At 37.6% G+C, this 22,748-nt stretch overlaps 5 protein-coding genes across 8 annotated transcripts; 4 read left to right on the forward strand and 1 right to left on the reverse strand.

Annotated features, from left to right (window-relative positions):
- Nucleotides 1–477: 477 nt before the first annotated feature.
- Nucleotides 478–3,588, reverse strand: LOC117636444 (gibberellin receptor GID1B-like). The gene is made up of 2 exons (XM_034370937.1): nt 2,749–3,588; nt 478–2,077 (listed from the first exon to the last, which is right to left on the reverse strand). Exons 1-2 carry the CDS (start codon nt 2,785–2,787, stop codon nt 1,082–1,084), a joined length of 1,035 nt encoding a protein of 344 aa, XP_034226828.1. The 5' UTR covers nt 2,788–3,588; the 3' UTR covers nt 478–1,081.
- A 9,519-nt stretch (nt 3,589–13,107) lies between these two features.
- On the forward strand, nt 13,108–14,920 carry LOC117637351 (ankyrin-3-like). Its single transcript, XM_034372222.1, has one exon. The coding sequence runs from the start codon at nt 13,237–13,239 to the stop codon at nt 14,653–14,655; it is 1,419 nt and encodes a 472-aa protein (XP_034228113.1). The 5' UTR covers nt 13,108–13,236; the 3' UTR covers nt 14,656–14,920.
- Nucleotides 14,921–16,208: 1,288 nt separating this feature from the next.
- Nucleotides 16,209–17,043, forward strand: LOC117637120 (histone H2AX-like). Its single transcript, XM_034371921.1, has 2 exons — nt 16,209–16,491; nt 16,604–17,043. The coding sequence occupies exons 1-2, from the start codon at nt 16,288–16,290 to the stop codon at nt 16,823–16,825; spliced, it is 426 nt and encodes a 141-aa protein (XP_034227812.1). The 5' UTR covers nt 16,209–16,287; the 3' UTR covers nt 16,826–17,043.
- A 398-nt stretch (nt 17,044–17,441) lies between these two features.
- LOC117637121 (histone H2AX-like) lies at nt 17,442–18,273 on the forward strand. The gene is made up of 2 exons (XM_034371922.1): nt 17,442–17,718; nt 17,898–18,273. Exons 1-2 carry the CDS (start codon nt 17,524–17,526, stop codon nt 18,117–18,119), a joined length of 417 nt encoding a protein of 138 aa, XP_034227813.1. The 5' UTR covers nt 17,442–17,523; the 3' UTR covers nt 18,120–18,273.
- A 517-nt stretch (nt 18,274–18,790) lies between these two features.
- On the forward strand, nt 18,791–22,722 carry LOC117637297 (protein tas-like). Of its 4 annotated transcripts, none has more exons than XM_034372151.1 (11): nt 18,791–19,091; nt 19,204–19,412; nt 19,531–19,598; nt 19,693–19,749; nt 19,980–20,088; nt 20,221–20,322; nt 20,413–20,477; nt 20,929–21,032; nt 21,136–21,200; nt 21,678–21,732; nt 22,032–22,722. In XM_034372151.1, the coding sequence occupies exons 1-11, from the start codon at nt 19,034–19,036 to the stop codon at nt 22,190–22,192; spliced, it is 1,053 nt and encodes a 350-aa protein (XP_034228042.1). In that variant the 5' UTR covers nt 18,791–19,033; the 3' UTR covers nt 22,193–22,722. The 4 variants fall into 4 exon arrangements, with proteins under 4 accessions (XP_034228042.1, XP_034228043.1, XP_034228041.1 ...); XM_034372152.1 differs by having other exon boundaries at nt 18,793–19,122; nt 19,510–19,598; XM_034372150.1 differs by having other exon boundaries at nt 18,793–19,091; nt 19,510–19,598.
- The last annotated feature ends 26 nt before the right edge of the window (nt 22,723–22,748 follow it).

Below are 22,748 nucleotides of genomic sequence, written 5' to 3' on the forward strand. Positions count from 1 at the left end.
ACAAACAGATGTAGAAAGATGGCCAAGTCCATGTGTCCAATCACTTATCTTGCTCAGTTTTCATGTCTTTTCTGGTGAATAATATTAATAATAGATTGGGGTTTTGGTTTTTTTGGGTGACTGGGATGGATGGTACGCCAATGCCATCCCATGAGAGGTCTTGTACCAATTATTTTACAACAACATAATCTTTTTAATTTTATTTTTTTTAATACAAGCTATAGTCTTTCTATCTTTCGTTTCAACTTTCAGTATCATCTTTCTGAGGCGATTTTGTTTTAAATCCTTGATGGAACACCAAAAATATGGAAAAAGGGGATCAAAATTTCAAAGCAAGCAAAAGCCTAGCAGAACATGCAGAAAGGCATGCACTGATGTCTAGGATAAAGACGCATAAGGCAAAACAGGGTCAAAGCTCTTCACCGGGAAAAGAGAAGCAATGAAATTAAACAAAAGGTAAGGGACTGACGAAGAAGATTGAAACGCCAACGAAATCTTTTATATTTGATTTAAGGGAGGCTAGTAGTACAACAGTAACACAAAGTAGTATAACATTTGATTTATGTTCATAACAAGGAGCATATGTTCCTTCCACAGTTCAAGTTCTGAAAAATTAGTGCTTACAATAAAATCCATTTACTAAATAACATATTGATCAACCACCAAGCATTTTACCCCAACCCTTCCCTTCATCAATCATGGTCAGAAGTGAGCCAGGGTAAAAGCTTTTACATCTGTTGGGTGGTTATACCAAATCCCACAATTTGAATTCTGATCCTACCTTCCAAGCTGCCGAAAATGGCCGCCGGCCTTCTCTGGCAACTTGAAGAGACATAGAACAACACAAGTATCCCCAGAGCAAGAATGATATCGAACAGTTCCGAAGGGCGACGGTAGCAGAACTCTAAAATTACGACAACAAATGGTAAACACAGTAAGTAAGTAACAAGTAATACTAGACAATCTTACAACTAGAACTACTAAACACGAGGGCAGTGCAAAAGGAGGGGGGAGGAACCCAAGTAAAATGTCAATCTTTTGCTATGTATGGCTGGCTGTAGGTAAAGTTAAGTAGAGTTTATTAACAGTCAGGATTGACGAAGTTGCTTATCTCCTCCATGAGACAATAGAAATGCTCATTGTTTGGCAGGAAGTAGAAACCGATTGTGGCCTGCTTTAGATAAAGGAGCTTCACATCCTGACCTGAATTCTTCAGCCCTTCCACATACGCCAATTGCCAATCTTGGACAAGATCAAAACCAGCCACAACAACAAGACTTTTGGGGAATTTGAGCCCTTCAAGGCTTTTATCTCTGGGGCCAAATATATTACATGCTGGGTGGTCTCTGTCTTCTCCTTCAGGAAGAAAAGCTCGCCAGTACCAATCGCGGTCTTGAATTGTAACGAAATACTTCCCATCCAATCTCTTTTCTGATTCTGTTCTCTTTTGCCCACCAAACATGGGGTGAAGAAGGATGTTTCCCAATACCTCAACTTCTGCTTCAGCTGCTTTTACTGCAACATGGTGAGCAATGTTGCCACCTGAACTGTCTCCAGCCAGGTAAACATGAACCTTTGAGTCCTTCCCACTCTGAAGCCATGTTCTTGATTTAACCCACTTGAGAGTTGCCCAGCCATCATCATATGCACAAGGATATCGATGTTCAGGCGATCGACGATAATTTACTGACACTACAACAGCCTTGCATGTATTAACAAGACGGCGACAGAATGTATCATAGATGGCACTGTTGGCTGAGGAATGAGTGAAGCTACCACCATGGAAGAAAATTATGACTGGGACAATCTTGGTGGTGCTCAAGGGTTTCTCAAGATCCACAATCTCCCATTGAGCCTCATTTTCAGGGGCCTGTAGGTAAACCCGGTTAAGGAGTCCGGTACCTCTATCAACGTGATCAAATGAGAAAACCCCATCAACTGGAATTGTATTGGCAGGGACTTTGCGGTCAAGAAACTCTGCCAACTCACGGTTGAATGTTCCATCAGCCCGGCGCAGGAGATTGTAAGCTAGCTTGAAATTGGAGATGAGTACCCATGTATTAAGCGGAACGACCCTCTGAAAAAGGAAAAGAAATGACAAGGGTTAGAACTTGAATCTATCTATAATATTTCAAGCCTTCAAAGTATAAACAACCAGACCGGTTATATGCATAGAGAAAAGCACCTGGATACAGAAAAGAAATTACAAGTGTAAATAAACAACGAACGCCCCAAAGCCAGCAGGAAATTATTGAACAAGGAAGGCAAAATCGGTTCAAAAGGGGAAAACAAACGAGGATATGCCTAATTCACCTCAAATACCTTCCAATCTTAGTGAAAAGTTGCAAACTTTTGCACCAAATGAAACTAGAACTTATCAAACTTGTAACTTTCCAGAACAAGAAATTGGACCCAACACAGAAGAAATAGAAAGAACTAAGAAAATCCAACCAACCCACGAATCTTAAGCACAGAAGATAATTTTTCTTTTATGAAAAAAAGGTGATTAATATAAATGCCCTTGAGAACAATTCAAACCTTCAACCCAAACAAAAAGAGAAAAGGGAATCAAACTTGAGTTTGGCCCCAAATGAGACTCTCAAGTTCAGCAATCTCCAACTTGCTAGAACCAAAAATAGGCAGGCCCAAAATGGCAACACGATAAAAGTAAAATTGAAGAGAAAAACAAGAAGAGAGAGGGAGGGCTTTGAGGGACTAAGATTGATCAAGGCAAGGAACAGAGTGTACCTTGGATTCATTGACGTTGACTTCATTACTGCCAGCCATGAATATCTCTTCTTCTGACGCTCTCTCAACACAGCAAAAGATTCACAACCCAGAAAGAGAGACGCTTAAAACCCAACAATGATCCTGAGCAAAACACCCCCTTGAATGGACATGATAGAAAAATGGAAAAAAGGGATGAGTTTGGCAAAGGATGTGATGGGTTTGGCTGAGACCTGAGAGAGAAAGCAATAGATGTGATGGGTTTGGTTGTTCTGTGTGGCTCTCCCTCTGTGCTGATGGGTTTGGGTTTGTTCTTTGTACCTCCTCTTTTGAGTTTTATCGGATTGATTCCTCGTTTTGGGTTAACTGAACAAGGAAGAGACACTTCTCTTTCTGAAATAAGAGAGCAGAGACAGCTCAGACCAAGCACAGAGAGAGATCAAAGATATCACTCTGAGAGACAGAGAAAACGTACAAACAACAAAAAAAATAGAGAAAGAGAAAGGCAGAGAGAGAGAGAGATTGAGAGTCAAACGCAAAGGAACGACGGTGGTGAAGACGGAGACGAGAGAGACGACAAAGCAGGCGGCCGAATTAAACTGTTGAGCTGGGACCTACTATTTTTAAATTTTCAATTGTATTGTTTTCATTTTATATTTGCCACCATTGCCAATTGGTCTGCTGCTCTCTCTCACTCGGTTTCTTTGTGCTTGTGTTTTGAGGGAGGGAGGAAAAGAAGGGAAGGAAGGGGGAGGGAGAGTGTGTTTTGTGTGTTGTGTTGTTGTGCTCTGTTTCTCTCCCGCGAATGGGCTAAAAAGGTTGGAATGGCTACTGACAGCCCTGTTTTGGCTTTACACTGTATTTCTACTTTTTCCATTATTCTCTATATTTTATAAATAAAAAACTAGTATGAAACTCCAACTATCCCATTGTTATTTTAAGTAATTTTACTTATTAAATATACATAAACAATTTTAATGGATGAAGATATAAATGATTATACAATACTCAATAATATCAAACCTATGTTACTGAAATACAATCAAATAGTATAACTCAGGTGTTATAATATAAGTGAACAGTAAGGTTAAAACTCTCCATTTTTAGGGTATAATATCAATAAATATATAGTTATATTATAATATGTGAACGAGTTATACCACGTAATCATATTCTTGTACTATACTTATCGTTGTAAATAATAATCCAAAATATGTGGACCCGTAACTTACCTAACTTTCAATACTTTCATTTTCATCGAGACATATGCTTCATATTTTCTTGTTACTCATGACATCAAGTTACTTGTGGTATTTTGATGGAGTTCTCTGTCCAGAAAAATATGGATTGTTTTTTTTCCTTTTCTTGTTTCGTTTTATAATGTTTTTTCTTCTTTATTTGAAATTTGTAATTTTGTCAAGAGCATGTTATCTATATATATAAAGCAAAAGGCAGAGAATGGTAAAATATTCAAAATACCAGAAAATGTCATTAGTTAATATAAACATTAATAATTAAAATTATTAATTAAATGAGAATAATATGGTAAATTCACATTTTATCATATTAAAAAAATTAAAAGAAAAAGAAAAATTAGATAATATATCGTATTTTTATAGAACACAACTATCCATTATTTTTTTTAATTTAAAAATAAATATAAATTTTTTCCTCGCCTATGAGAGGCTAGTTATTATATAAATATAGGCTCAGATAGAAAGACATAGTAGGAATATGAATATATACTTACTTCCAAGTTCCAACCAAAAACAAAAGGAATATGCATATTGAATTAATAAAGCAAAACTAAATTGTTGTTATTTGAATACAAAATTAAAATTATGACAGACCGTGCACTGTGCATTGCATTGTTAACTACTTTCTACTATGTTCCACACTATTCTGATCAATAATTAAATATTTGCATCAGAAAAGTCAAACTGGGTTATTTACTTTTCATAATTTCATAATATTCCTTGAACACCAAAAAGGAGACCTACTACCAACAGAACAGACACACTTTTTACCATAACTTTCAAACATCTTTTTTTAAAGTCTCGTTATTTTTCAAGAAGGAGGAAACCCAATCACATGAAAGCATTTTCAACCGACTTTCTATCTTCTTATTCTTAGGCCATTTTCAAATATATATATATATGTATATATTTAAAAGCCTTTTAAAACGTTTTCAATTCGTAAAAAAATTATAAAAATTATTGGTCATGACCAATGGAGTTAAACCATTGAAACTCATCCTTTTTTATATATATAAAAAAAATTAGTTACCTTTTCAAATATTTGAATTTAAAAAAATTATAACAAATTATTGGTCATGGAATATTGTCTCTAAATAGTAGTTTAATTAAATTAAACAATATATAGTTGTGGAATGTATGTGTTGTTGTACCATAATTTTTTCTCAAAATAATAAAATATGAAGGACCCTATAATATAGCCATGCATGATAGGAGATTGAAAAATTTAGACCTACACTATTCTTTAAAAAATTAATATTTTTGAGGGCTAAATTTTTAGCCTTTGACTACATTTAGCCCCATGACTGGAGATGGCCTTAGTTACTTTGGCTAAAAAGAAGGAAAATTATTCTCCAACAGACTCCTCACTTGACTCTTTATTTTGGAGAACCAATTTTTGGCTCTCTACATCTAGCAAGGAGGAGAGAGAATTTGACTAGGAGGAGAGAGATAAAGACATTTGGGAGATTGGTAGGGTTGAGTTTCTACTTTTTATTTATTTTAATATATTGGATTTGCAAGAGAAAGATGGAGAAAGAGAAAGAAAAAATAATAAAAAAATATTTTAGATTAGCTAAAATAGAGAATATTATTGGATGAAACATGTTTTAAGTGGTTTGCTATAATAGTTTTCTATCTAATTTAGTTATAATTTAGTTATAATTTAGAGACTCTCCTAAAGATTCTATGAGATAGCCAAAATCCAGCTCTTGCAAACACACCTTGGAATTTTAGAAAATAAAACAAAATATTCTTGAAAGAAAAGGAAAAAGAAAAAGAAAAGGGAGAGAGAGAGAGAGAGACAAGAGTTTCCTGCGTGCGGCCGACGCCAAGGCACGTGGCGACAAAGGGTTCCGTCCCGACTATTTTGCCAAACCTCCATACCCAAAGTACGAATTTATCCTTGAAACACCGAACCTGCCATTCAAGACGACATTGTTTTGTCCGGTAGTGGAAGGCGCGTGACGACATGTTTTTTGTCAGAGGCTGAGGGGGACTTTTGGGAGGGCCCTTTTCATTAACTAAATTGGAAAAACGAAACGTAATTCTAACGTGGGCTTTGAGCTTTGTCGTATTATCTGGAGCGTGTTCTATCCTAATCGTGGGCTACGTACACGTGGCGAATGCATATCTCTCACGTTTTCTAGTGGGCCCATTCTTAGGGCCTTATTCCTAAAATCAAGTAGATACGATGAACTCGATGGTGGGACCCTTTAAAGCCCCCGTGATGGTCACCAATCAATCCGAGTATGCCACGTGGTCCTCATGGTTGGCTTTTAGGAGTTGATTGATTAGATATTCCTTGTGACATCTGATGTGGGACACTTTGGTGCATCTCCGCGGTTGGTTTCTTTTGCTTTGTTTTTTTAATCGGATGGTTATGTTATGGACCCATTGGTGGTGTAGTGCAGGAGAACAAATTCAACAGCAAAAAGATAGACAAGTGACCGGTACACTGTTAAAAGAACATTGATTTTTTCTTCGATCATGAGCCACTATGCGGCTGTTTTTATTAATTTATAGTTTCTTACGATTCTTTGCATATTAATTTTATCAATTCCGATTTCTTGAATTACAGGAGTTTAAGAGATTTGTGGTCACTCATCGTTGGATGTAAATTTAACGGTTCACTTACTCTTGTACTCTTTTTAAGAAATTTTTTTGAACCATTAGATTAACATTTAACGGTGGATAACCACAATCTCTTAGATTCATGTGGTCCAAGAGATCGAGACTGTTAATTTTATATAAAAATAGAAAAATGTTTTAACATTATGTTTACATAACATATTGTAAAGTTAAATCATACGATTAACTGTAAGATGTTGAACTTACTGCTCTATAATTGATATAACCTACATATACCATACGAATTCATTTAAAATAATTATATTGGATTGTATTCATATGTGCGAACTTAGTCATGCCTATCAAATGATCTTGATAGATATTAAGATTTTTCATAAATTAAAGGACTTTATTTGTTTTGATTCAATCCCTTGGCACGATGCAAGGATTGTACATGATTGAGTGAAAAATTGGAAAAGAAAATTTGCCCATTAAATAAGTGAATTATTTATTCAAATATTAGTTTGAATGGACAGTGTAATTGGACAAAAAACATTGTCCCGTCCAAATAATAAAGACATAAAAGACTACATCAAAGGACGATTATTTTCATCAGAAAAACCAAATTTGTTGGTGAGTGAAACAACAATGCAAACATGAATAAAAGAAAACATTAAAATTGCCAACTGGCTGGTCGTCTACGATGGCTTTTTTTTTTTTTTTTGTCAGACTGTCTACGATGGCTAAACCTCTCTCAATAGCATACACACAGAAGCTTCCGAGCTTGTAAATTAGTAAGTGTCTAAGCAATTCACACCCAAGTCCTTCCTCAAACTCCACGATAATAAAATACCCTTAAAAAATGATGGCCAAAGAAATTATACAACGGTCCAAAACTCCATTAATATAAATTAATTTTCATAAAACAATGATATTATTGAGTGCTTGTATTTTTGGATGCATACGTTGTCGTATTGTGAGGGGGTGGCTAAGCATGTGCCACGCCCCAGCGCCCAACACACACAAACACAAACTCTACCAAAAACATAATGCCGTGTGGCTTACACATATACATATATATTTATTTATTTAATTTTTTCTCTTTTAATTTGGGTCATATCCGTTTTTCTCTTTTGGGAGTTGATCTTTTTTTTGTAGTAACGTGCGGCCCACATTGGGTTTGGCCTTTTGTGCGTTAGGTCAACAACTGGGAACAGATTTTGTCTTCTTGTGTCCTTCTGGTCAATCCCACTAAAGAGAGGTGAATTATTTGAATTTTGTGTTCTATTGTAAATCCAAACTATTCCACATGTTGAAAACAAATTAGTACAGAGGGTTTATTCAACTTTTTTTGGTTGGTAATTTCAATTGACTTAGATTTTTAAATCCAGAAACAGACATATAAGTGTGGTAGACCAGCTTGTCACGAAAACAAGTTAGGTCAGTTGATCACGAAAGAGAGTTCGCTCCATTACACATTATCTCTTGTATCAAAAGAAATAACCAAATTTAATTTATTTAACAAACTCTTCCGACACATCTTAATGTAATTGAATGGATTTGGTAACTTTTTATTCTTATAGGCATTTAAAATTAGGGAGATTCACTATTATACCCAATATAGGAGCCAAATTTATAAAAATACCATATATGAAATGGACTTTAGAAATACACCCAAATCTCATTTACAACATAACAAAAAAAAAATTTTAACTTCTTATATATTACAAAACTGCCATCAATTTCTTAAAACAAGCCAAACCCCAAAATCTCATAAAAATACCCAAAACACTCAATAGGACATCAAAGTAATTTAATAATCAATATTAAGTTTAATAAGGCAAGGTGTCATTTTTTAGGTTTTTTTGAGTTTGTTTATAGAAATTCAATTGTGTAGAGTTTATCTATAATATTAATACTAAGAATGAGTATATCACTAAATATCTCTAAAAATTATAGAAATCATAAATAATTTTATACTTGGTTGGTAGTTGGTACATGCATGTTATGTTCAAAATACGATAATAATATTTTATGTGTGGCTAGTTTTATGCCATCATTGATCCAATCCCATTAACTTTGGGGGTTAGATTTCAATCATGGGTCGGATTCGATTAAATTAAAAAGTCTACAAAACTAGCTCATACTAGATTTTCTGACCAAAAGACAAAAAATAAAGTTCATATAGATTTGAGTTCAATCCATTTTATTATAGTGGAAATATTTATCCCTTCCTTGTATAGTTGTAGGCAAAGGCTGGAAGGCAATGAGTCTAAATCCCCCTGAGTCAATGAGTCTAAATCCCTTTTGGATACGTTCAGTCTAGGGATGGCAACGGGTCGGGTAGGGGCCGGGTATGACAATATTATTCCCATCCCACTCTCCATCCTCACCCCCGTCCCCGAATTCATCCCCGTTTATTAGGTTTTGGGGAATCCCCGTCCCCGTCCCTGGCGGGGGACTATCTCCCATACCTGCCCTGAATCCCTGATTTTTTTGCATAAAAAAATATTTATCATACATTTTAACATTAAGTTTCATATTACATTATCATTCAACACATCCAAATTAACTATAAAGTTCAACTCAACTATTCAAAATCACATCAATATGAAATTCCATAGAAAATTATGAAGAATTAGAATAGGGAATTTAACTTAGGGTTAAACATGAATATTATAATTATTTATTTATTTATTTAAATATAAACATACATATTTTCGGGTCGGATTCGGGGATGGGGATGCCAATACCATCCCCTCCCCATACCCATCGGGAATTTTTCAAGTTCGGAGATCCCCGTATCCGATACTCATTTAGTCCCGAAATCTCTCCCCGTTAGGGTCGGGGACCCGACGGCAATCCCTAGTTCAGTTTGTGTGTACGCCTTTTGAATGGACACGAAGACAAAAAAGAAAGCCATGTACAATGAATGAGGATCTTGGAGATGCCTTAAGTGTGATTAGAACAAAGAAACCACCTAACAAGTAAGAATGTGCATTGAATTTGTGTGTGAGTTAGCTAGTATTGGCTTTTGGTTAGCTAGTATTGGCTTTTGGGTGTGTGAGCAGATAGATTCTCTCTTCAAGTAAAAACAATTAAGCATCATCATGTATCGTGTATCATACTATCGTGTGTGTGTGTCTCAATGCATCGTCCCCAAATTTTCTACTCATCCATCTTAAAAGGTCGTGGACCACGCTTTATTATTCGTTAGGTAATACCAAACTGTTAACAGCACTTAAATTGGCATGTAAAGTGAATAATCCAGTTGAAATAAACCGGCGGGTATGATAGCTTTGTCATATGCAACTATCATCCATGAAAAATTTATCTTTACGAGATTCGATGAATATTTATTAGTTACTTTTTTGATTAAGATATTTAATTGTATGTGCATTCATACGTATCGTTCACACGCGGACATGAGTTAAGCCAATTGGATTGCTTCAACTTTGGGATACTTTATTAGCCATTTGCTTGCTTCAACTTACAAGGAACGATCCTCAACCAGAAAATGAAAAAGGCCAGAGAAAACTTTGGAGCAAGCTTACTTATACTAATTAGTATGGATAATTCATAATTATCAAAAGTTGTGACGTAACTATCAAGGCAGCCCAATTGGCCACTGAAGATTATGATATATTTCATATATGATTTTTTTATATTTAAATTAAACTATTTTTCTCATATAAAATGAACCCAATTAATTTTTTTTTTTGGGTGGGGTTGGATTATAAGGTGTTTGAGACAATCATTTTTCTGCAAGCCATCAGAGATAAAAAAAAATAAAAAAATAAAAAAATTAGTGAAATGGACAGCTCTTGCAGACTCACAAACTCTTCCTCCGATATAGTATAAACATATGCCATGGTTTCAAACTTTGTTTAGCGTCTGTATTAATTAAAGATGATGGATTGAGTCAGAGCACACATTGTCAAATATAAACTACTTAAATTAGCACATTGAATTTCCAATTCAATGGCAATAAAAAACGATGACCAAGGGTGATGATGATGACAGGGATGACGAATTTATGAATGAAAAAAAAAAACCTAAGTAAGAAGAAAACGACTATGACGAACCATGATGTGGTTCCCTACATTGAGTACAAGGGGTGTGTGGAAGGGAAGAATATACAAATATGTCTGGAGACAGTCACAGCCTATTTTGTGGGAATTTCATAAACCAAGCTTCAATGAATTGGATCAAATCTTTTGAAAGTTTGAGAATGCTTGCTTTTGATGAGCAATTCCCAGCTTTAGAAATACCGAAAATGGATCTGTCAGAATCTAGGAAGGAAACCAATAAAAAGGGGAAATAGATTTGTCCCAATTTAGTTTATTGGCGCTTGACAATGCTTAAAAAAAGGGAAAGATGGAACTTTTTTTCTATATATTTCAAATACCTTCTCAACTTGAAAAATATTTTTACTCATTATTTTAACCTCATATATACTCTCACGGCCTTTCTTATTACTAATCACTTGAAACGTATTTATGAGTATAACCACAAATAATTTTTTGATTACATAAGGGGGTTTCGAACCTAGATGCCAGTTGGAAGGAGGGGGAAAATATGCCGCCAACCCACCGCAGGTAAACCCCATTGGCTGCGTCAAGTATATTTTTCTTGATGAAAAAAGGGGGCAAAGACCCCCTAGAGGCTAGAGCAACAGCAACAATCCTTAGCCAGCACCCCGTGTCAAGTTTTTCGGTTTCTATAGTTTTTCCTTGTTTTTTCTTGGGCTAGATCTAAAAGATGCATATTAGGACTTCCCTAAAGATCACTCATTCTAGGACATCCCAGAGATCACCCATCCTGGATCTAAAAGATGCGTCTTTGGTAACATAACGGAGCAGCAAAAATGAGCAAAATAATTTGGTTGTTTGGTTGGTAAGTCTTTGTCAGATGACAGGCTTTTAGTAATGGGTTTTTTTTTTTGATTGGGTAGCTCAAGGCCCATATTATATTGTATGTTGCAAATACTTGGTGACAAGTCTGTTCAAGATGGGCCTAATCCTCAAAATATTTACTGCACAAAAGATGAGGGCTTAACATAATTCAGCAAGTGGGCTTTGGGTCATGGACTTCAGCATGGGCTGAAGAACAATGCAGACTAACCTACAGCAAGTCCAAAATCAAATTCTATGCTGCTAACAAGTAAAAAAAGAGCAAATAATCCAATCCAGGCCTCATCACAAAAGAAACACTCTCATGTAACGGAAATAACATTGTTTTGTTATTCTTAATTAATAACACACGTAAGATAACGTTTTCATGTGTCATTATACTATTGGCTAAAAATAGCTAAACAATATTATACCTGTTTCAAGTAAATTTTTCGACTCATGATGATATAAAAAAGTGACACAAAATCTTGGGACAAAAATCAAATCCTGCAACTTTAGAAGAATATGCCAAATATGCTTTCGATATTCTCTCTCATAGTGAGCCGAAAATCACTACATCGATTCCCTTCCTTACTATTAGAAAGAAAAGAACAAACACGAAATGCAACAATACAAAAACCAGCTTGATGACACTAATTTATACCATAAAAAAATTGATAACTATTGGGTTGGTTCAATAAATTGAATAAACAAAAGAAACAATATGTATTTTTTATAATGTACATTTTTATATTTTGACAGCATCTTATTAGGTTTAACAACATAAACTAATCGAAATTCACGGCATTTCTCATTAGTCAAAGGGCAATCATTGTCACTTGTGTGTTAATGGAGCCCATGTAAACTCAAAACTGTTTTGCAAGAACAGGTAACAGTATCTCTAGCAGCATTCTGTGTCTTACAAATTACAATCAAGCAAGGCATGCTGCTTGCTGCTGAGGTTTCAAAACTACTTTACTTTTTTCTTTTCTGTTACAAATGATATTGAAGAAGAGGACTCGAACACAGAATCTCAATTGCATAGATAACGACTCATAATCACTCGAGTTATAAAACACTAAATTTTGACCAAGTACTACATATCAGCGTTGAAGAAGAAGCTAAAAATATTAGGCTGCGATGAGTCGGATCCCATTTAACGTTAATGATAATGTTATATTTTCAATCACAAGCCATAGAATAGTAATTTCCGCAGCTGAGCATCCTTATGAGCTGCCTAAACTTGGCGGTATCGCCTCAGAAATTTAAGCAAAATGATATGACTTTTTGTTGGAGATTTTATGAGAACATGGAGCCTACTGGGAAATCCACCACACAGCCTCACCCACTTGGTCATCAAGTTGAAGTTTGAACACTTAAAACTACGGAAAATATGTACCTCAATCTGTCTCCCCCTCCTGAAGAAAGGTGGTTCAATCTTCTTCAAGATTTCATATTCATATTCATATTCAAACAAAGCCAACAACTACGACTCTCTCTCATTGTCAAAGTCCCCACCTCTCTCAATTTCTTAACACGCCAAAACCCTAAAGCCAACCATTAAATTAGTCCAACCATATAACTTCTCCAATAAACAATTGAACTCCCACAGAAATATTTAAATAATAATAATAATAATACGAACGAAAACGAAAGGTAAAGATCACCCCACCTTCCCAGTCTCCGTTTTCAGCTTCTTCATTTTGAATCATTTCCCATCAAACTAAACCTTCCCCAGAAAAAAGAAAAGAAAACAAGAACACCAGAGGGTTTTTTTCAGTTTCCGTTTCGCCATGGACAGACTGGTGAAGCCAGACGTGAAAGAAGTTGAGCTCAACTTCAAGAGAGACCAAAAGTGCACCACAACGTTCAGGCTAAGCAACCTCATGCACACCATGTCTGTAGCTGTGTCTCTTACCACCACAAACCCATCTCTGTTTTCCTTTTCTCAGCCCTTCTCCATAATCCCACCGCTCTCCTCAGCATCCTACAGCCTCTTCCTTTCTCAGCCGTCTGATCAACCCCCTCTCCCTCTGTCGACCCCTCATGACGTCATCAACGTCAAAACCTCCATGCTCCCCACCGGCAAGGCGCATCAGGACGATCTTCGCCGTCTGTTTGCAAGGCCTGGGCCCCACGTTTTCAAGGACGCCACCATACCCATCGCCTTCGTGGGTCCACATGTGGTTGAATTTCTCATTTCCCAGCAAACCCGAATCTCGGAATTTGATTCTTTCTTCAACAAAGCGATTTCTGGGTGTTCTGTATCTGACCTCACTGCGCTGCTCAAATCCGCCATAGCCTCTGGGAATGCCAACTTGGTTTCTGACCTCATTGACGCCGGTGCGGTTGTGAATCAGAGAAATTCGGATTCTGGGTCTTTGCTATCTCTGGGTGTTGGAGCCGGAAACGTTGAAATTGTAAAGGTTCTGATAGCCTCCGGCTGCGGAATTGGTAACAATTCGGCCGACATGGTTTTGCACGAAGCAGCGGCGATAAACCGGGTCGATTTGATTGAGATTTTGTGCAAGAGTTTCGCCGGGATCGACCTGAATTGGGTCGACCCGGAAGGTCGGACTCCGATCCACGTCGCGGCGGCTCACGGTCACGTCGAGACGTTGAAGTTTTGTATTTCGGTTGGAGGCAATGCTGAGGTTTCGGACTGTGAAGGTTGGAGTCCTCTTCATTGCGCAGCGGAGAAGGGTCATTTGGAGGCCGCTAAGTGTTTGTTAGATTGCTCCAATGTCAAGTATGCCGTCACCAGAGATGGAAGGACAGCTTTTGACATAGCCGCGGCTAACGGGCACTCGGGCCTGCTCGGTGTTCTGCGTTACGACGACGTTCTGCACCGGGCGGCGAGGTTGGACGATGCGCATGGGTTGAAGAGTTGCCTTGCGGAAGGGGCAGATGTGAATGGGAGGGACCAAAATGGGTGGACCCCTTTGCACAGGGCTGCATTCAAAGGCAGGATTGAGTGTGTGAAGGTGTTGCTTAACCATGATGCTCAGGTTGATGTGGGTGATGATGCTGGGTACACGCCGCTGCATTGCGCAGTGGAGGCGGGGCACGTGCAGGTTGCTCTGCTGTTGGTTGCTCATGGAGCTCGAGCCAATGTGAAGAGTTTGGAGGGTGTGATGCCTATCAATTTGGACCGTTTCAAGAACCACCCAGCTCTTGTCCAGCCTTTGTGTCATGGAAAAGAGCGAGCTTGAAGAACTGATATCGTGAATATTATAATGTGTTGTTGAATTATCTTGTTATTTTATGATGCACTATGCAATCAAATGTGTATATAGTTATGTCGATTTTCGGATGTTTGTTGTATAATGTGGGATGATGAGTTTGAATGGTTGGGTAGAGAGAGATATGTAAGAGTTATAATTGTGTTTCCCCTCCACAACCATGTTGTAAAAGTGAGTAAAACTCCCATTTCTAGGGAACCAATATGGCTTCTGATGAAGATTCAGTTCAGTCTCATATGTTACTTACGGCGATAAATCAAGTTTTTCAAGCACCTAAAATGAACTGTGATTTTTGTTTCAAATTCAATCGATGCTTGTACGAGCCTTTTATTTTCTTCCAAACTTGAACATCCAAGAGTCACTATGCAATATGCTCTGCAAATAGAGAGAAAAATTCCATAAAATCACTTAAAACCACATATAGTGATTATATTGAAAAATGATTATTAACATATGCATAATCACTCCCAAACGAGCCATATGTATTCTTCATCAAGTGATTAAAGTTTATGAAATAAGACTAGTTCAAAACTTTGCCAGCTTTAGTTTCTGATATTGTCATCAAGATTACAAAAGTTGCAAGCAATATGGGGCGTAAGATGAATATAATTGAATATCTTGGAAGCGGATCTGATTTCAGGTCAAACTCATTTCATTAGAATGCAAATTTCAATGCACCTACCTGAGCTAACAATTGTTATACATTACAATTTACATGCCCACAAATCCACCAACAATCTCAACTATGAAGTTGGTCTTGTCGGGCATGTGGGAACAACGTCTATCCTAAGTCAGATTACAAAAACAATTGTGGAAAGTGTCAGCTGAAAATTTCTCAGAATTATTTGATCAATGACTTGAAACTGTACTTAAACTAAATTTGGTCCTTAACTCGGCATTGGACGTTGAAAAATCGACATTGAGTTCCAAAGTTATTCTTGCAATTATTTCTTGATAAAAAAAACGATAGTATTTTATTGATAAGAGAAATAAAAATATTTATTCTTGTAACTTATCAATTGGTTGGTTCATTCCCCAACCAGGGTTTAATGATCAATTCAACTGAATTTGAACGTATCAGCCACGAAGGAATGTGACTATATTATAGACTTTATCTAGAAGAACAATATGAAAGCAAGAAGAAACAGCCCATGAAATTGGGGTTTCATCGAATGTGGTCAAAACCAAATTGAGCTTCCAGACCACATTAAGAGAAGCCCAGATAAAAACTAGTCAATTGTTTGGGTTGGGTCAACCTCAACCCACAAACCCATGACTTAGACCATGACTTAGACCAATCATAAGCGAAGCCCAGTCCGGAAGATGACCCACAGGAGACGACGACGTCGTTTTTCGAATTCGAAAGTTACAGTCGAACTGAGATTTCAGTTCGCGGGCTCGAAACATTTCAAATCTATACAAATCATCTCCCTCCACAGCCACGTCAGCGATCCGCGTGAAACCTCACCCTACCAATGAAACGCTTTCTGGCACTAATCCTTCCGTCCATATAAACCCACACGGTTGAACCTTGAAGGCATCTCCAAATTCCAAAGACTTGAATTTTTTCAAACTTGAATTGAAATTCCCAAATCGAGAACCATGAGCTCCACGGCAGCAGCCACCACCAAATCAGGCAGAGGCAAGGTCAGAGGCACCAAGTCGGTCTCAAGATCCCAGAAGGCCGGTCTGCAATTCCCGGTCGGTCGCGTCGCCCGGTTCCTCAAGGCCGGTCGGTACGCTCAACGAGTCGGCAGTGGCTCCCCGGTCTACCTCTCTGCTGTCCTCGAATACCTAGCTGCTGAGGTACGTCGTCGTTTTAAGGCTGTTATATTAACTTCTTTGTTCATTTGGGGTTTCTCTTTCTCTTTTGTGGGTTATTGTTGGCTAACTGTTTGATGTTTTGGGTTGTGCTCAGGTTCTGGAGTTGGCAGGGAATGCTGCGCGGGACAACAAGAAGAACAGAATCACTCCGAGACACATTCAGCTTGCAGTGAGAAATGATGAGGAGTTTACGAGGCTTTTGGGGTCTGTGACGATAGCTAATGGAGGTGTTCTGCCTAATATTCATCAGAATCTGCTTCCAAAGAAGGGTGGCAAAGCAAAAGGCGAGATTGGTTCTGCTTCCCAGGAGTTCTAGGGTTGGTAGATTTTGTTGTTAGGAAAAAGAAGGAAAAGAAAATTTTGAGCCCCTTGTTCATTAAGGCTCTTGCTTTTTGATGGGTAGTTTAGATTGTTAGAAGGAAGTAGCAACCTCATATTGTAAAGCTTTGCTTCCAGGAAGATAACTATGTTGTATTTTACTGGAGTTTATATCGTTCAGTGCAGATTCTAATTTCCAAATTTGGTTTTGTCCAATTACATCTGCTTCTTGTTTTTGGTTAATTTTAAATATTTTTGTGGGTGCAAAAATTTCTGATAGTAATCAATCTTGCTAAGAATTTGTCTTTAAATAAAAAAATAAAAAAATCTTGCCAAGCATTTGCCGTTGTTATTTTGATGTTTGGTTTCCACATGGGCCGGGCCCCAGTATGGAGAGAAAGTTTGAACTTTGAATCAGCGTCGCACTTTTCCAGCTTCCCTCGTTTTACCAAACTTTCCCTCTTTTTTAAATGTTCGTGAAAATTAAATTTCCACGCTGGCAATCCGCGGCAATCCTCCTCAACCAATCAGAGTAAAGCATCCATTCACATCCCACTACCCTTCTCTCCTATATAAACCCATCATCTTCTCCAAACCCTTACGCATCAGACACCTGTAACCCAAAGCATCGCACTTTTTTCTCATTTCGATTTTCTCTCCTAGGGTTTCAGATTCAATCCCTATTCAAATCCCAGTATGAGTTCGCCGACTTCCAAGGGAGGCAGAGGCAAGCCTAAAGCTTCCAAATCCGTGTCCAGGTCTCACAAGGCTGGCCTCCAATTTCCAGTTGGCCGTATCGCTCGATTCCTCAAGTCCGGCAAGTACGCCGAGCGAGTCGGTGCTGGCGCTCCGGTATATCTCTCTGCCGTTCTCGAGTATCTCGCTGCTGAGGTTTGTTTTGTTAATCTGCTTCTTGGGATCGTTGTTTTCTTGATTCTACGGGTTGTTTGGTTACTGAGAATAAATTTTTGTTATTGCAAATGGATTTTGGTCGGAAACGATCCTGATCTTTGATTCTTAATCTCTGTTTGTTTTAGTGAACTAAGGCGTTTGATTTGACTGGGTTACAGGTACTTGAGCTTGCTGGCAATGCAGCCAGAGACAACAAGAAGAATCGAATTGTTCCAAGGCATATTCAGCTGGCTGTGCGTAACGACGAGGAGTTGAGCAAGCTTTTGGGGACTGTTACTATTGCTAATGGCGGTGTTTTGCCAAACATTCATCAGACTCTGTTGCCGAAGAAGATTGGTAAAGGGAAAGGAGACATTGGATCTGCCTCTCAAGAATTTTAGAGCTGCTTGTTAAAATTTGGGGACGAGTTGTTGTAAACACAAACTTTGGGAATTTTGGTTTAGTAATTATCTTTGCGGATTGAAATTGACTGGCGTTTTTTATGAGATTTGTGCTACTTATCGGTTGAGAAATCAAATTGAAAATATAAAGATATATGGGGTGATTATCTTATTTTAGTCCAGAAAATGAAATTAACATGAAAATGTTTTAGTTTTCTAAATCAAAATTATGATCTTCAAAATTATAGATGTTTGAAGATCTAATTCAATGTGACCAAAATGATTTTATGGATTTTCTAAAATTAAATTGTAAACTAAACAATAATTAGTTGCCCTCTTAACCCTTATTTTGTTATTACAAAAGTTCTAAATCCACTTTTAATTTTGGGAAATGGAAAAGAAAGTAAGTTAAAAGAGTGTATTAATGGAAAATAGTTTTTCTTCGCCAAAATTAATAGAAAATAGTTGAATAAGGGGAAATGGTAGTGCTAGTAAACAAACATTTGTATCAATTATCAGCACGAATTAGTTGTTAATGTGAAAATAATTTTATTTGCGGCTGTTTTTAGTAAACAAATATTTTGTATCAATTATGTGGTGGAATGAGAAATTTTATACTTCGAAAAATCGCTAGACGTCTAGGCCTCTAAGACAAGGTTTTCTTTAAAGGCGGGGGCGAAAAAAAAATAAAAAATAAAAGACCCAACGCCGAGGCGCCCCTAGGCCCATTTTTCGAACATTTTTTGTTGTTGAAAATTAGCGATAACGAACACTTGGGTAGTAACTCCGTTCTCTTTTTAGCTTATCCAACCCCTGAAAATACCAAACTTGCGCCGATATAGCAGATACTTTGATTTTTCTCCTTCCCGTTCCACTCACAGTTGGCAAACTCAAACAGCTTCTCAGGCAAAGCAATGGCGGTGCCTCTCTTCAACCTAGCCCCCAATCTTACAGTTTCAAAGCTGTGCTTTGGTTCAACTCTATTTCTTGCCCATATCTGCTTGTGCAATTCTATACCCTCTGAATCTGAGTCTGATTCTTTGGCCCTCCCTCTCATCCTCAAATATAAATTCATTCTTCGCAGGGACGATGACTTTCGGCGAGCAAAACACGTTTTCGGAGTCGTTTGGCCTCCTCGACCAAGCTTTCCAGGCCGGCATCAATTTCTTTGACTCTGCAGAAATGTATCCAGTGGTTCAGCGAGCCCAGACTCAAGGGAGGAGCGAGGAGTATCTTGGCCGTTGGATTAGAGAGCGCAGAGTTCCTCGAAACAGCGTCGTTTTGGCCACCAAGGTTGTAAAGTAGCTCTGAGAGTATCAGTTCATGCTAATAATGGTGTGCCAGCTTGCTTTTCACTTCCGATGTGTGAAAATTTGTTCTGATATTACAGGTTACGGGACCGTCTGGGCAGATGACTTGGATACGAGATGGCCCCAAGTGTTTGAATGCTAAGAATATCACCGAGGCCATTGACGGCAGGTTTGCTCAAGCAAACAGTTCGTAATTTTGCTTATGTTTAAACGCTTCGTGTTATGCTGTGCTGCGTGATGAGTTATGTAATGTTTAAATGCAGCTTAAGGCGATTGCAGACAGATTACATTGATCTTTATCAGATTCATTGGCCTGATCGGTTTGTACGTAGATCCTTCCTTTTAGTGTTTTGGGATTTTGCTTTCACATTACTCCAAATTTGACAATGGGTGTATCCTTCATTGCTTTCACATTATTTTTTCCCCAACCATATATGTTTACAACTCCATAATTTGCTTGCCTTCACCCAGGCTTGTCTTGCTTTTTCCACTTTGTGCCTACACAATCCCTGTTAGTAAGACTTGAACTGATTAATGACTGTTTTTGTAGCTATGTTCCCATGTTCGGAGAAATTGAGTATGATCCAACCCGACAGTTTTGTTCGATTCCTATAGACGAACAACTTGATGCTCTTGGAAGAGCTGTTGATTCTGGTAAGGTTAGTTTCATACTGTTGCCTTTCATCCCCTTTCTTTGATAAGTCATTTAGTTTGGTGACTTTTTCCTTTATTTTGCAATGTTTTAAGAGTATAACATTCCCATGTGAATTGAACAGAAATGTTTGTTTTAGATTAGATATGTTGGTCTCAGTAACGAAACACCGTATGGGGTGATGAAGTTTGTTCAGGTAGCTGAAAGGGGTACTCGCCATCCAAAGATTGTCTCTGTGCAGGTTGCCTATTTGATCATTGCATTCTCAGTCAAATGCTTACTGTATTGTTGCTGTTTTTTGGACTAATGCAACTTATTGTCTATTTGATAGAACTCATACAGCTTGCTCTGTCGAACTTTTGATTCTGGGTTGGCTGAATGCTGTCATCATGAGAGGTATTCAAAGTGCTGGTTTTCAGAAAAAGTGAATAGCTGAACAGTTAATTATTTCATCCGGTATGAAATGATAGGGAAAGCTTGCTTGATTTGTGCATGCCAATTTCTTGATGAAGTTGAAGTTAGGTTACTTTTCCTATCCTGTCCTGAGCAGTTCTTGAAGAAATTCAATTGAATATTCTTGCTAATTAGTAGCTTGAATAATATAAAATTAGTAACTGGAACATGAGAGTCGCTTTTGGGGAGGGCTTCTTATCTTAACATGCATTTTGGGTTTTCATTTTTTATGGCTTTCAAACCTAGGTAAGCCATTGAATAAACCTTATTCAAGGGAGTTTCTGAGTCAGTTATTGAGTGGTAAAATGATCAATTTAATTATATTATTTATAAATGAGTTGCTGCCACTTCATGTAATACTAATGATTTTCTGTTGGGCTATTGAATGTTTTAGGATCAGTTTATTAGCCTACAGCCCCCTTGCAATGGGTATACTCTCTGGGAAGTATTTTTTGCCTGATGGGGGTCCTGCAGATGCTCGGTTGAATCTTTTTAGAGGTCAATTTTCAAATTCTTCATGTCATCTTTTGATATGTAGGAACTTTCTGCACTCTTAGGTGGTGATTTTGTTTCAATTGGACTGTCATGTTTCTATTTGCAGGTAAATATTCGGAAGGGGAATCCAGATACAACCTGTCTGATCACATCATAAGAGCAGCAGCCATGGTATAGATATTCTTCTGTTCACTTTGATAGGCCAATTGAAAGATTACTCTGAATCTAAGGTTATTTAGAACTTTGAATTCAAGTTAGCACAAATGCCTTTTTCAAAACTTTGATGAAAATCTGGCCCTCTGGGTGAGAAAATGATAGTCATACCTTTTCACTGGCTTTGTTTCAATGTCATGTTTATGTCTTATTGGTATGATGCCCAGTGGTTATTAATATTTTTTTGAAGGCAATATATTACTTTTGATTAAGTGTATGCATGCATGCTTGGGTGTGTGGGTATGTACAAGCCTGTGTTTCTGCATCGGTGCCATAGCAGTTCATGAATGTCTGCAGTACTCATTGTTCTAAAAGGAAAATGATTTTGAATATTATCTCTAGTTCCAGCATTTGGTCTCTTTACTGCATGTTGTATTTATCGAATTTTGCCCGTCACATGTTGATTTACTAATCTGTTTTTATTTCCATTCACAGGAATACATTGACATTGCAGGGAAGTACAGTGTTCACCCAGTATCTCTTGCAATAGGTTCGACACCTCTCCCTCCAATTCTTTATAGTTTCTTCATGTTCTTGTCCACGTTAGGACTGTGGTTTGGAGACAATGTTGGAAAATGAAAAGTCACCTGTTCGCTTGTTCCTCTTCCCTTTTTCTCAACCTAGTTGCTGAAACCATACATACAGGAAAACAATGATTGCAGCATCATTTCGGCCTTTAATTTCTTGAGCTAATACATCTTTTATAGATTTGACATAAACTACGTTGTTCTTAAAACTATAGATTTGACGATATTTATGTTTTATGCATTTCAATTTGTGATGTGGCAGCTTTTGTTTTGAGCCACCCCCTTGTTGCGAGTGTTGTGTTTGGAGCAACCAAGTCATGGCAACTGCAGGAGGTTCTAGATGGATGCAAGGTCGAGCTGACACCTGAAGTAATTACAGAAATCAACAAGATTCATGAAAGGTTTCCTAATCCATGTCCCTGATCAAAATTCAAGCAAATTCTATTTCTCCCTCGTTTGAATTATTGTCAGAATGTCTGAAATGGATTCGCATCTCATCTCTGGTATATATATTATTTGTAAATTCGTTGAATTGATAGTTAATGATGGAGGATATTGGTCTAGAAAGTTGCTCAGAATCTTGTAGGATTTTTGTCTGTCTAGATATGATGGTGATTCCTCCTTCCAAGCATCCTGTAACTTAAATGCGCTTCTCATGCCAAAAAGTGGGGCCTCATCTACATTCTTTAAGCCAACTTTCCTTCAATTTTGGGTCCATGCCGGTCTTTTGTCGTGACGGGCATTGACCGCTGTGAACTATGTAGCTCACCATTGTGGTGTTGTTAGCTTTTGAGTTACATGTTGCAGAATGTTGAACAAGAACCCGGCGTGTTAAAAAGTCTTGGTAAAGTCTTTATGTTGTTACATTATACATATATACATGTATGGGCGGATATCTAAAAGACAATTTTTGTCTTTCTAGAAGACCAAAATGTACCCAAAATTTGGCTTAACATTTCTGGTAGGTTTTTATGTTTTG

The sequence above is a fragment of the Prunus dulcis genome, chromosome 8, assembly GCF_902201215.1.
Source record: "Prunus dulcis chromosome 8, ALMONDv2, whole genome shotgun sequence".
Classification (NCBI taxonomy): Eukaryota; Viridiplantae; Streptophyta; class Magnoliopsida; order Rosales; family Rosaceae; genus Prunus; species Prunus dulcis.